Consider the following 13,889-nt stretch of genomic DNA (forward strand, 5'->3'; position numbering starts at 1 on the left):
TTTGTTTCCCGCCCTCGGCTGCACGCGACACCAGCATCAAAGGTCCATGTCGGGCTAGGCCCCTAACTTATTGAGAGTTCTGCCTTTCAAGGTTCATCCATGGCCCATCCATGGTCATAGTGGCAACCTTGCAACCAGACCAGATCAGACATTAAACACCCCCACCATCGCTTTGCTCGCAGCCTCGCCGCAGACTGAGCTCTCAAAATCCCCCACCAATCCTCCTCTTCTCTTCCGACTAATATTTCCGCGAGTCTCGACACGATCTGCTGCTCCCTGCGCCGTCTGAGTGGCATCTAACGATCAAAATAGCAACAGAGCTTCTGTTCGCATTATCCGGAAGTGAGGCGTCTGGTCCGCTGTGCCTGCCCAAACTCGGTCCGGAAGTCTCAAAGCTTGCCACCAAACAGAGCAGATCGCCTGTCAGGCTCACGCGAGGCTACCAGAGAGACGGACGGGCAGACAGACAAATCTCCCATCTTGACCATCCACGCCCAGCAGGCCACGCCGGTCTTGATTCACACGCAGACATCTACCGGCCTGCTTATTGCTGTCGTTGTCGCTGTTGCTGTTCTATTGCTCCTCGCGGTTGCTCTCCGCCTTGTTCAGCCTGTTCACCCGTGCATACATCCATCCACGCTGTGCTACGCTTCGTCCTAAACATCTAGCGAGATGCCGCCCCCGTCGTCGGCACAGCAAAAAGTCCTGACTGCCCAGTTTGTGAATCTAACTGGCGCTACAGAGCGGCAAGCTACCAAGGTATGTGTATGTTTGTGAGCAACACGGGCTCAGGTTCAAGCTCATCTGCCCCTCCCCCGGCCCGATTGCAAGATGCGTTTGGAGGTTGTATTACTGGGATTCGCCTGATTGCGCCTGCGTCTGCTTCATTTTCCCGCCGGTTCATCGTCGAAAACAAGGCAGACAAGACAAATGGCCAAGACCAAGACTTTTGATCAAGCTCAAGCTAATGTAACTTGTGGTGCAGTATTTGAAATCGACTGGCTACAAGATCAATGAGGCCGTTGATGCGTGAGTCCACACCATCTCCTTTCAAGCTTCCAACTCGCGAGCGCTCTCTCCCTCCCAAGCTACCCCAAGCTCCCCCAGTCAACCCCTCATCTCATCTCACCTCGTCTGCGACTGAGTCTCACCCCTTTTCACCTCTGTGCTATTGAATCTCCCTCTCGGCCGGTTCGATATGGCCTCCTCGGACCATTCCGTGCGATGATCCGTCTCTGCGTGCTCCGCGTCAATTTGGCATGGACCTCTCCATCCAGGTGGATTATCGGTGGGGTCCCACTAACTGACGCAGCCCGTCACTGCCGACACACGACATAGTACGGCCGAGTGACGCCGATGGCTTTGAAACAAAATGTCCAAAAGGCCATCATCCAGTTATTCCGGCTTGCCATCTTGATCCCCCATCTTGCATCCCATCTGCAGTCTCCATTTTCGCCATTGGCGCCTCTATTTTGGCCTATAATTATCTCCGGCGCAGTATTACAAGGACCCTATGCAGACTGTTGCCCAATATCTCAAGCCCAGCCAGTTTATTGTCAGCCGAACACTCCGTCTTCCCGGCCCGTCTTCCCATGCCGTCTCGGCCTATTCGACCGTCGTGTATCTGGGGACTTGAAATCTAGGTCTCCATTACTTCCTTGGTCGACCTCATTTCTCCCCTTGGCTGGAATGATGGGCTGGAAAGATGTTAAACGTCGTTTTCCATCCAGGGCCGTCCCATTTTGGACTTCTTCCAAGCCAGCGCAAGACACAGATGATCATGGCAGCACAAAACCTCTCCCAGGGAAGGGGAAAGCTTCACGGTACAGGGGACTTCCGACATCCCGTCTTAGCTATCTGTTCCGCCCGCAAATTGTCAAGAATCAAGAGAGAGCAACAAAATGCATACATTGGCCAAGTGGTCACTCTTTTCAGTCCAGAATTCGCACAGGGCTGTTAGAACTCGGAGGCTAACAGTGTGTTTGTCACTATTAGATTTTATTCTTCCGGAAATGAGGTGAAGGGCCCATCACCGGTCGAGTCTAAGCTCGATGCTCTTTTCGACACATTACGAGGTACTCTATACATTCGTATTTGAAGGCTCACTATAGGCTTACCCAATTTTCCAGATGACAAGAACGATGAAAAGGACAAGATGGAGCTCGAATCTACCATGGATTATTTGGGCAGCAAATTGAACGTCAGTCTAGAGAACGCAGAATTATTTGTCGTTTTGGAAATAGTTCAAGCACCCAGCGTGGGAGAAATTACACGTCAGGGATACGTCGAGGGATGGAAGAAAGCAAAGTATGCACCGTGCTATTCATTTCCTTCATCAAGTTGTATTTGGGCTCACCGGAGAGACAAAACGTAACTGACTTGTAACCATTAGTGCGGGCACGACACATCAGGAGCACTCTCGCTATGTTCAGCGCCTTCTTTCTACTTTATCAAAGAATCCCGCAGTCTTCAAAAAGGTATACCGCTATACCTTCGTGGCTGGCCGCGAGGGAGATCAAAAATCCCTTAGTTTGGAGAATGCTCTCATTTATTGGGGCATGCTATTTTCGCCTCCTGGTATGGCCTGGAAGACGGAAAACCATGACTGGTTGGACCTGTGGAAGACGTTTCTTAATGAGAAATGGACTCGATCCGTCAACAAGGACATGTGGAACATGGTGTTGGAGTTTGCCGTCAAGACCCTGGCGGACGACAGCTTATCGTTCTGGAGCGAGGATGGCGCATGGCCAAGTGTAATCGATGATTTTGTCGAATGGTGTCTCAAGAAGGGTATTGGGAAGTCGGAGACCATGGACGTCGATGCCGCATAGTGACGGACTAGAACGCAGTCTCCTCAAAGACTCTTGGCTCAAGCCAGAGCAGCATTATTACTGCCGTCAAGAAAAACCGGCACAGCACAGCTATTTGGACTCTTCGGGAAAGGAGACCTCACTTTTACATTATAACTAGAACGCGTCGTTTTAGTCTAGCGCAGAGGCTTGCGCTACTGAAATGACTTATGATAGACATGCAACAAACAAATCATGAATAAGAACCCCAAAAAAAAAAAAAAAAAATATACGACAGCGCTCCATGTCCTATTATGACATGATAAAATGGCATTCATGTGTTTCTTCTATAAACTTTCATCTGGAGATGGGCAATCTCCAACATGGCCTGAAACAATGCCCTAAAACTAATGCCCAATGTACAAAGTTGTCCTGTAATGCTCTAGTTTCACATCGCCGTAGTTGTCCCCGTCGTAACCGGGGTCAACCATATTCGGTCCCCATGATCCCAAGTTCAATATATCGTACACGCTCCAGCATCAAAAATGCCACGCAAATTTCGTCCCCCCTCCCTTCTCACCTGTCCCCCATCGTGAATGCAGCTCCTTACGCCTCACTCCCTTGCGTCCTCCACTTAGGCTCCCCGAATCCCGACAACGTGCTCAACTTGCCATCCCCGAGCTTCACGTGCGCCGAGCGAATCATGCGCGGCTCCAGCCGCAGCGTCGTTCGCACATCCTGGTGAACCTTGGTCGACGAGTCGTACCGCATGACGAAGTAGTGGCCGTGTGTGTGCTTCATCTGGTGCACTGATATGGGCTTTGGGAGGGAGAATACGCCCCAGTTTGAGAGGCCGCGGACGACGCCGCCATTTCGGAGGACGAGAGAACCGACGGTTTGGGCGATTCTGCGGGTTTGTTAGTTTGGTTTGGGGGGATGGGGGAGTGGGATGGTCGTACTCTCTTACTTCGCCGAGGTTGCCGGGTCGGACCTGTGGGTTTTTGTTAGTTAAGCTGAATGGTTGGGTTGAAGGGGGATTGGGAGAGCGCACAATAGCAATTAACTCGTAGAGCATATTGACGGCTGCGCCTATGCTTTGTCGAGGAGTGTGGTGGTGATGGATTGGAGGTTGATGCTGGGGGTTGCATCTCGAAATTTGGTGCAGGGGTGTAGAACCGATGATTTGCCGGTGGGAACTGAGTGGTGTGGTGGCGCGCCAATGTTGTGGGCGAGAGCTTGAGCTTGCTACTTGGTCTTAATGGCGGGAATTGTGGCTAGGTGGTGGAGGCCCTTTTATGAGTAGAATACAAAAGGTAAATGAGAAATATGAGTGGAATTTGTATGTATATAGTGTGAACTACCTAGGTAGTTTTAAATATTTCCATCTTCGTCTGGCTTTGTTCTGAATTTTGGCCTGTACTTGTCGCACCTACTGAGGCATCTTTGCACACCGTGGCAGATCTAGTTCTGGTGCGATATGGTGCCTGATTACATCGTATCTAAACTGCGAGTGTATTCGGCTCAGATTTACGACTGTCTACTACACAGCCAACAAGGCCATTTCTGCTTCAAAAAGACAAGCTTGTCGCTGATATGGCTGGCAATATTTCACCACCCTTAGGATTGCACTCTCAACAACCTCATAGAAACCGAAAGAATCTCGTACACATCTACCATCTACCTCATATAGTACACTGTTTTACAAGTATTACACTGCATTTACATTAGATCGTTTGCTTTGACAATGACTGCCATATCCTCCAAGGTAATCGCCAGCCCCCCGTTTTGACGGCAAATGGGTCAAAATTCGCCTTTTCCAAATTCTCCAAGTAATGACTTGCTGGTATGGCTTCCAGCAGCACTCCAAAACTCTGTCGAATCTCCTTGGCTGTATCGCTCTCCTCCAGATATACATGCTCGGCTTCTCCCTCATGTTCAAATTCATGACCGGGGTCTTCACCAGCCTTTAGTCGCTTCAGCATCTCCTGAGCCGTTATTACATGATCGTTTGCTCGGGTTGCCACCTTAAAAACAGCATCCTGCAGACCCGGTGCGTTTGGCCCTTGTCGAAACACTTCTTCCTCTTTCACACCCTCTTCAGCCATGATGTCGAGCGGAAGCAGTAGCGATGGCTCTCGGGTTACTGGTGCGTCCATGCCGGAAGGAGTTTTGACAGGTTGTCCTGGTGCAGCTAAGACGGGAATGCCTCGCAGGACAGCAATGATGCCGCAGGCTTTGCCAATGTGGCTCGCTAGGTGATCGATGTGCATTGACCGCAGTGGCATGGACGCCAACGTTGCATACATCATGGTTGAGTATGTATTTTCAGCATAATCCTCCAGTGCTGCGAGGTTGGTATACGGGCGGCCATCCATGTACTTTTCTCTCGTCTTGACCAGTCGCGATACCCAGAATTTTATAGACTTCTTCGTCGCGTTGCCTGCTCGAGCTTCCAACCCCATGAGAGCTTGGTGTAGTAAGATGCAAATTGGTTCCCGTGGTGGATTTCCGGCAAAGGTCTTGTCGATGGATTCTTGCCAGAACTTGATGCGCAGAGCACCGATAGCTGGGTTCGATACAATTTCAGGGAGACGAACCAGCTCCAGGTTGAGTGCCCTGAGAGCAGCGTAGGTGTCTTGAACTGGGGACGGTACGAATCGTCGTATTAGATGCGCATCATAATCACTTGTCCTAGGGAGAAACGTTAGCAGAAGACTCTCAAGCGACAACGACAAGAGGTGACACCCACTGGAGCTGCCTCAAGCAGTATCCTCTTGCTGATTCCACATCGGCATCGGTCACATATCCACGACAGTTTGGTTTCGCGTATGCAAGCCTTCGCAGGCCATTGCAGATGACTTGGGGACGGCGCATCAAGGGTAGCTGGAAAAGGACGGTCGCCGATAGCCTGGCTTGTGCTGAGGATGAGGTAAAATTATCTCACGGAAGACAATCGCATAGACCAATAATGGGTATTGCATTAGCCATCAATTGGGTCCATTGGATGGAGTAAAACTATTTTGTCGATGTAATCGAGCTTCCAGTCCCAAAAAAATTACAGTGGGGTGACGTAGCTGGACCTCATGTGGAGGGACATGGAGTCTGTGCTCAACATTGAACCAGTTGACCTTAAGCATGCTGCCAGCATGGGTGCTGGAAGCCACTAAGACGCGATCACATGACCGCTAACACGCTTCGTCGCGCCTGCTGTCAGAGTGAACGTCTGGCGCGTCTCCCCACTAATTGATTCATCCCGCCTCAAGAGCTTCAAGTTGACTACTCGTGCTGCCTGGCATACACAACCAGAGGCGTGCCTATCGACACTTGCGCATTGCCAATGAGTGCTCTGGACCATGGAGTTTGGAGCGTCGCAAGAGCCTCCGCCAAAGAAAAGGAGGTTTTTCAGGGACACGGGTGAAGAATCCTCTGACCCGATTCACCAGAGTCCCAAACAGAGCTCTTCGCCAACACCAGCCAAGGAAATCTTCAGAGACCCCGACCAAGTTAAGACGGAACACGATTCACGAATCGTTCTTGCTGAACTTTCCGAAAATGGCACACCAAATGTCAAGTCTGAGTCGTCTCAGCCGACGCCTGTGCAAGATGCCGATACACCCATGAGCTTCGACAAAGACATGTTCGAAGCCTTCATTGGCGACAAAGTCAGCAACGAAGTACTCAATATCATTCGAGATATTTGTGGCGACAACCTTGAAAGAGCTGTTAATATGTATTTCGATGGCACGTACAAAAAATTCCAAACTAAACAGCCATTCGGATCGCTGGCCCAACGGTCAGCCACTTCCCGAACCACCAACGCAGAACCGAACCAAGAATCTACACCAGCAACTGTATCTCCCTCCCGAGGAACCATGCCACGAAAACGGTACATAGGTGCTTTTGGTGTAGAAGGCTGGACTACTCGAAGTGGAACCAATATTCTCAAGCATGGTGATGTTATCAAGATCGAGCGCCAGAAAATCCAACCACCACAGCCGCCCAAGATAAAAAATAAACTGGGTGTTGTCAGTTCACCGTCTCCTAGGCCCAATACAGCGGCTTCAAGAAGAGTCGATGTGATTGTTCGTTTCACTAATCAGTCCGGAATGGAAATCGGCCGGTTGGCTAAAGACACGGCGAATTGGGTGTCAACATTGATGGATCAAAATGTGTGCCATTTCGAGGGAAACTGTGTATACTCACCTGAGAGACTGCGAACCAATGATACCGTGTTCTTGCAGCTGAGGTGCTCACTGCTAAACTCGGCCTTCGATAACCGCAGCTTTAAGCTTGCCGATGACCGACCCAGCAACTTTTTCGAGCAGAGCGAGACTACGGATGAGAAAGCACTACGGCTCCGTCAGGTTGCATTAGTAAGACTCTTCCAGGAGATCAATCTGCAGCCGACCCGAACAAATGCAGCGGCCAAGGATGGCAGGAAGGGTCTGCTTCAGGCCGCTGAAATGGACGAAGAAAAACAACGGGAAGCCAAGAAGGCAGCTGTGCAAGGCAAAGAACCAGAATCAGCGGCCAATTCGTCCGATACGGAGGAAGGAGAGGAGCTTGAGCAAGATCAGCTGGATGCCCTGTATAAGAAGGCGCAATGCTTTGACTTCAACACGCCAGAAGCCGAGCCTGCCGACACCTTCGCCATGACTCTGCGGCCTTATCAAAAACAGTCTCTACACTGGTTGATGGCGAAAGAAAAGGACGAGAGGAGTAATCGAGAACCTTCCATGCATCCGCTCTGGGAAGAGTATGAATGGCCCACAAGAGATGTTGACGATAAAGACTTGCCTGAAGTCCACGGGGTGTCCAAATTCTACGTCAACCCATACTCAGGCGACCTCTCTCTAGACTTTCCTGTGCAGGAACAACATTGTCTTGGTGGAATACTTGCTGATGAGATGGGGCTGGGAAAGACTATCCAAATGCTCAGCCTAATCCACTCGCACCGATCAGAAGCTGCTGTAGAAGCTCGACTCTCTAACGGAGGTATATCGAGCGTTAATCAGCTGGCTCGACTAGGTGCCAACTCAGCCAGTGTCATTCCTGCACCGCGCACAACACTAGTGGTAGCGCCGATGTCACTTCTCGCACAATGGAAGAGCGAAGCAGAAAAGGCGTCCAAGGAAGGTACCATGAAAATTGAGCTTTATTATGGCAATGAGAAAACGAACAATCTGCAAGCAATGTGTGGCAGCTCAAATATTTCTCAAGCGCCGGATCTTGTTATCACTAGCTATGGTGTCGTGTTGTCCGAGTTCAGTACAATCGCAGCGAAAAATGGTGACAAGTCCTTCCACAATGGCTTGTTCTCATTGAATTTCTTTCGAGTCATTCTCGACGAAGCGCATCATATCAAAAATAGATCCTCCAAAACGGCACGAGCTTGCTATGAGGTCTCTGCCGATCACAGATGGGTGCTCACTGGAACTCCCATTGTCAACAAGCTAGAGGACTTGTTCAGCTTGGTGCGGTTCCTTGGTGTGGAACCGTGGAACAATTTTTCTTTCTGGAAAACATTCATCACGGTACCGTTCGAATCTGGTGATTTCATGCGGGCATTAGATGTCGTCCAGACGGTACTCGAGCCACTGGTTATGCGCAGGACAAAGGACATGAAGACTCCTGACGGCCAACCCCTTGTGCCTCTGCCTCCAAAGCAGGTTGATATTGTTGACGTGGAGCTGTCTAAACCCGAACGAGATGTTTATGACTACATTTTCAACAAGGCGAAACGAACATTTTCCAAGAATGTTGAGGCGGGAACCGTGATGAAGGCCTTCACCACAATTTTTGCACAGATTTTGCGACTGCGACAATCATGCTGCCACCCCATCCTAGTCCGAAATCGAGACATTGTGGCAGACGAAGTAGAAGCTGGTGCTGCGGCAGATGCAGCATCTGGCTTGGCGGATGATATGGATTTGGAGACTCTGGTGGCACACTTTACTGCGACGACTGACGAGGCAGCCAAAGACAATTTCACATACGGCGCCAATGCCCTTGAAGAAATCCGCAATGAATCAGAGAAGGAATGCCCCCTCTGTTTTGACGAGCCAATGAACGACCAGACTGTCACTGGTTGCTGGCACTCTGCATGCAAAAAGTGTCTGCTGGATTTCATGAAGCACGAAAGTGATCGCGGCGTTGTTCCACGATGTTTCAACTGTCGTGAACCTCTCAGCCAAAGAGACTTGTTCGAGGTTGTGCGACACGATGACGAAATCGACATACAGTCCAAGCCCAGGATCAGTCTGCAACGCCTAGGCGTGAACCAGTCGTCCGCAAAAGTGGCAGCACTCATAACTGAATTACGAGCCCTACGAAAAGAGCGCCCACACATGAAATCCGTGGTGTTCTCCCAATTCACGTCGTTTTTGTCCCTAATCGAACCCGCCTTGACACGTAACAACATCAAGTTTCTACGTCTCGATGGCTCCATGGCGCAAAAAGCACGAGCTGCAGTGCTAGAAGAGTTCACCGAAAGGAAAGGTTTTATGATTCTTCTCATCAGTCTGCGAGCCGGTGGAGTGGGACTAAATCTCACCAGCGCAGGGCGAGTCTTCATGATGGATCCATGGTGGAGTTTTGCTGTAGAAGCACAAGCTATTGATCGTGTGCACAGACTCGGACAAGAAGATGAAGTGGTGATTAAGCGGTTTATTGTGAAGGAGAGTGTGGAAGAGCGCATGTTGCGCGTACAGGACAGGAAGAAGTTCATGTCAGTCCCCGTTTGCAACTAAAACTCTCCTGTTACAGCTGCTGACTTGGTGTAGTGCTACGTCTTTGGGTATGATGAGTGATGAGGAAAAGAAACTGCAGCGCATTGAGGACATAAAGGAGCTGCTTAGCTGAGGCAGCGATGTTTAGACTTGCATGGCATTGTACATGTATTTATACCAAGTATTGGGCGGCGTTTTGCATGGAACGGCTCATATCGGTTGGGTGGTCGCATGGAGGTACTACTATGCATGTGTTACTAGAGGTGGATCTTGTGTAACTTTAGAATCATGAATCGCTGGAATCTTTAATTGAGCGCGTGAAGGTCAAGGAGACACATGTTATGGACTGGGTAGCGAGGAAAGTTATCCAATTCATATCGCTCTATATCTAGGTGACAAGTCTCTCCTTTTGGGTATTATATATCTTCACTAAATCCATTATTCGTTTACTTGATAAGGACCTGCAGAGCGGCATCCTTCTCCTTGTCATCATTGAAGATGTTGATGTTCCACTTGGGGTTATCTGCGGGGTGGTTAGTGATAACTCTGACAAGTTTGACAAGGACGCAATTAGCGCCTAAACACTTACAAGTGGTGGGAATGTTGAATCGCTGAGGGGTCTCGCCGAGCTTCTTAAGGTCCTGGATGGCCTGGTCATCAAGCTCAACCTCCTGGAAGTTCTCACGAATGCGAGATGGAGTAACAGACTTGGGAATGACGGTGTGGTTGCCGAGGACGGACCAGGCAACAATGACCTGGGCAGCAGTAACGGTCTTTCCTTGGGCGGCACCGAGACGGTCGGCAATAGCCTTGACCTCGGGGGTATTGACGAGCAGAGGGACGTTCCAGCTGTTGTTACCGAAAGCGGAGTACGCAGTGATAATGATGTTCTTCTTGGCGCAATATTCGATCAGAGGAAGGTTGGGGATACGAGGGTGACGCTCGATCTGGTTGACAGCAGGGACAACGCCGGTGGCAGCAATGACTCCCTCAAGCTGGACGCGCGACAGTTGTTAGTGACTTGTTCCGTCGTCTGTGGCCAATAACAGCAGATTTCAAGTACTGATTGAGCCAGGAAAATCGACTTACATGCTCGATGCTGAAATTGGAAACTCCGACAGAGCGGGTCTTGGACTTGGGAAGCTCGGTCATGGCTGTATTAACACAAAATACGTTAGCACCATATTTCTAATGTAAATGAGTAGCACGGCGCTATTTGATCTCTTACCCTTCCAGGTCTGTGAAATGGTGACGCTGCGGCTGATATCGACCTCAGTGCCGCTGGCAACCTTGGGGAACTTGTCGTCGCCGGATTTGAAAGCAACAGGCCAGTGGATGAGGTAGAGCTACAGTGGCATGTTAGCAGGTGTTGGGACTCGCATCGGTCGTCGATTCTAAACAGCCAATTCTTTTTTTCTCGACAGCCAATTTGCTCCCAAATTGAGCAAATGTCATTGGAAGCGGGAAAGTACTCACATCGAGGTATTCCAGCTGCAGCTCAGCCAGGGTGTCGTCGAGCGCCTTCTCAACATCTGCAGGGTCGTGTTTGTTGTTCCACAGCTTGGAGGTAATGAAGATGTCTTCACGCTTGAGGCCGGGAATGTCAGCGTAGGCACGCTTAATGCCCTCGCCAACCTCCTTCTGGTTGCCATAAATCTTGGCCAGATCAAGGTGGCGGTAGCCGGTCTTGAGAGCCTCATAAACACCATTGCCAACCTCGCCAGGAGCAGCTTGCCAGGTGCCATATCCAACCCGAGGGATAGCGTGGCCAGAGTTGAGGGTGACGGTCTTTCCGAAAGACATTGTGCTGATGTATCTGTGGTGAATTGAGGCAATTGGAGGTTTTCGAATGTATGAAGAGAAAGTTTTGGTGCGATTGACGCAATTGAGTCGTGGAAGTCGAATCATTTAAATGGAGGGGGAACCAGAGCTCGAGTGGGTACGAAGATCGATTCAGGACACTACTTGTTGACGTGCTAGACTGGTTTCGTTGAAAATGCCGGGCAGACGCCATTGTATCGCCGTAGAAACGCCATCTTTTATTCTGGGTCGTGGATCCAAAGCGCAAAATGCAGGTGTCATGGTGAATTATTAATGTGGAATCGGAAATAACGTTAACCGCGGGTGGTTTTGATGTTTTGTCGCCGTCGATTCTGGAGATAAATATGAAGATGAAGGCGTCTTACACTTCGGCAAGTGACTCATTCCATGATATGTGTGAGAGTTGAACCAAAGTATTGATAATCGCATAGACAGACCCATCCCCAAAGTGGTTCTCATGGATAGGAAGAACTTATTCAAGGGGACAAAATATCACGGCACCCGCCATCATGGTGGACCAGCAAGTCAAGGGTATCGCGAGTTGGTGGTGTGGACGGCTGTGGTCCGGCCAAATGGTGGGAGGAAGGAGGGGCGGACATTGCCCCGCTGATGAAACGGGGAGGAGCGATCAACGCAGAAGTGCAGTGAATGACGACTCGTTCTTCCTGACATCTTGGAGGGGCATGGAGGGGCACAAGGGGTACCTGGCAACGAGCAAGCACACGAGGAAGGTGCAACCGCCGGACTTGAAAGAGAAAATGACGTCCTACTGCCAAATCCAACACTCGCGCCTCTCCACGACGCCACTACAGCTATCATGGAATACATCTTTCCTGGCATTGAACTAACATTAGATTCGTTCCGCAAGACACAACAACGTGTCAAATTCTCAGCAGTTTGAACATGACGTCGACCGCAAGCGCAAGCATCTTTTCGCCTCATCCACAGGCGCCACAGCGACGACGTGGGGGTTCCAGGAAGGGGCGTAGCCAACCAGTGTCGCCAATCCTCTAGCCCTTGCGTCTCGATGCGAAGTTTGTTCAACACTCGCTTCCATCCGCTTCGGTCGCTTTTCCATATCTGGGGGCAGTATCCCCTTGGTACATTTGGTGCATGTCACGGACTGCCGTTGATTGAAGGAGCTCAGGAGGACTACCAGCACCAGCACCAATCAATGCCATTCCCAGCTGCCGTTTGCTTCGTTAAAGAATGCCTCACAGCGAGGCCGTGTGTTCTACAGGGGACAATCGTCAATCGACAAGCACACTCACCGGAGGTGCTGAGCCCATCGCACAATGGTGGTAGCAAATACGGTCTGCAATCTGAGCTTGCGGCTGATATGTGGATGCTATGATTTCAGTGACAGGCCCAACATACCATATTGACCATCTACAACGGCAGGATGTGGATATTGAATTCATCCGTCGGCCAAAATATTAGCCTCAAACTGCAAGCCTGCGTGTGCAAGTCTTCATGTTTGCCTCGCTCCGTTAGGGTGAGTGTCTGCCGGCTTACAAACCTCCAATATGCACAAACTGGGTCAGCATGGTCTGGGTTCCATCAGGGTTCCATTCCGGCGCCTCAGCCGCCTGATGGTGGGAGTAACTGGTGCAAGATCGCGTACCTAGGCTGGTGGGTTGGGGGCTGATGCATGTTGGTTGTCGGCCAATGTCAATGTCAGCATCTTAAATGGGCGGGACGAATGGCCGTTTGTCACCCACAACTGCCCATGTGGCCGCCCTGTCGTGCTACATGCTGACTTACAAGGTGAAAGCGGTCTTGAGTCTTGACCGTAGACAATGTTGAGGCTGATTACCAGGAATAGGTGTCGTGACTGGGATAAAGTTTGCACTCGTATATTCGGCCTATCAAATTGAATTTACGAAATCTGCCCGGGACGGCTTTTTAAGGCTGGTGCGGTCTGAGATGGGGCGATCTGGGATCTTATAGAGGTGAATATTCCCCTGTGTTTGAACAAACAAAGTCTTGTATTACGAAAGTGGTCCCCAGCATCATCGTTCTGGTTCTGGAGACGAAGTCAGTTCGAATTCTCATGTAGAAGCAAGGCATATTGACCAGATCGTCGGTATGGAATATGCAGACTGGGCATGTTCACTCTTTCAGTTGGCGGTTTGCTGTCGGCAAACAACATTGCTTTCACTCTCATATGACTCTTTGGCCGACGGCGAAGCCCGGTTTCCTCTTGACCGGTACCGTTGAAAGCATGTATTCGGAGAAATCTTCACTCTGGCTTATTTGTTGGTGCCCAAGTCTTCTCAATTCACTTCTGTTCCCAGGTGCCAGACGCCCAGAATAAGTGAGCATGTCGTGCATATAAGTAGCTCAACATGAGCATCTCGGAGCTGATAGTTTTCCAACCAAAAGAGCATCTCACGATACAAGAAAAGAATCTTATCTTTATCGTCAACGACAAATAGACAAACTTTACCAAAAACATCAAATTGTCTCACATGGCTCCTTTCCCGTCACATATATCTTACCAGGATTCAACTCGACTGCCCCCAACAACGATGAAGCAACTCCACAGACG

General features: G+C 50.1%; 5 protein-coding genes across 5 annotated transcripts; 2 read left to right on the plus strand and 3 right to left on the minus strand.

Annotated features, from left to right (window-relative positions):
* Positions 1-672: 672 nt before the first annotated feature.
* VFPPC_13020 (defective in cullin neddylation protein 1) lies at positions 673-2,831 on the plus strand (the record flags this gene model as incomplete). The annotated part of the gene is made up of 5 exons (XM_018290797.1): positions 673-759; positions 986-1,029; positions 1,996-2,075; positions 2,130-2,307; positions 2,393-2,831. The coding sequence occupies 5 exons, from the start codon at positions 673-675 to the stop codon at positions 2,829-2,831; spliced, it is 828 nt and encodes a 275-aa protein (XP_018149583.1).
* A 564-nt stretch (positions 2,832-3,395) lies between these two features.
* Positions 3,396-3,864, minus strand: VFPPC_13021 (phytoene synthetase/ ribosomal protein S6; the record flags this gene model as incomplete). Its single annotated transcript, XM_018290798.1, has 3 exons — positions 3,396-3,696; positions 3,749-3,780; positions 3,841-3,864. The coding sequence occupies 3 exons, from the start codon at positions 3,862-3,864 to the stop codon at positions 3,396-3,398; spliced, it is 357 nt and encodes a 118-aa protein (XP_018149584.1).
* A 649-nt stretch (positions 3,865-4,513) lies between these two features.
* Positions 4,514-5,663, minus strand: VFPPC_01200 (squalene/phytoene synthase; the record flags this gene model as incomplete). Its single annotated transcript, XM_018281068.1, has 2 exons — positions 4,514-5,480; positions 5,539-5,663. The coding sequence occupies 2 exons, from the start codon at positions 5,661-5,663 to the stop codon at positions 4,514-4,516; spliced, it is 1,092 nt and encodes a 363-aa protein (XP_018149585.1).
* Positions 5,664-6,142: 479 nt separating this feature from the next.
* Positions 6,143-9,650, plus strand: VFPPC_01201 (DNA repair protein rad5; the record flags this gene model as incomplete). Its single annotated transcript, XM_018281069.1, has 2 exons — positions 6,143-9,516; positions 9,572-9,650. 2 exons carry the CDS (start codon positions 6,143-6,145, stop codon positions 9,648-9,650), a joined length of 3,453 nt encoding a protein of 1,150 aa, XP_018149586.1.
* A 313-nt stretch (positions 9,651-9,963) lies between these two features.
* VFPPC_01202 (NADP-dependent glycerol dehydrogenase) lies at positions 9,964-11,320 on the minus strand (the record flags this gene model as incomplete). Its single annotated transcript, XM_018281070.1, has 5 exons — positions 9,964-10,040; positions 10,107-10,512; positions 10,607-10,671; positions 10,746-10,863; positions 10,994-11,320. 5 exons carry the CDS (start codon positions 11,318-11,320, stop codon positions 9,964-9,966), a joined length of 993 nt encoding a protein of 330 aa, XP_018149587.1.
* Between the last annotated feature and the right edge of the window lie 2,569 nt (positions 11,321-13,889).

This window comes from Pochonia chlamydosporia, chromosome 1 (assembly GCF_001653235.2).
Source record: "Pochonia chlamydosporia 170 chromosome 1, whole genome shotgun sequence".
Lineage (NCBI taxonomy): Eukaryota > Fungi > Ascomycota > Sordariomycetes > Hypocreales > Clavicipitaceae > Pochonia > Pochonia chlamydosporia.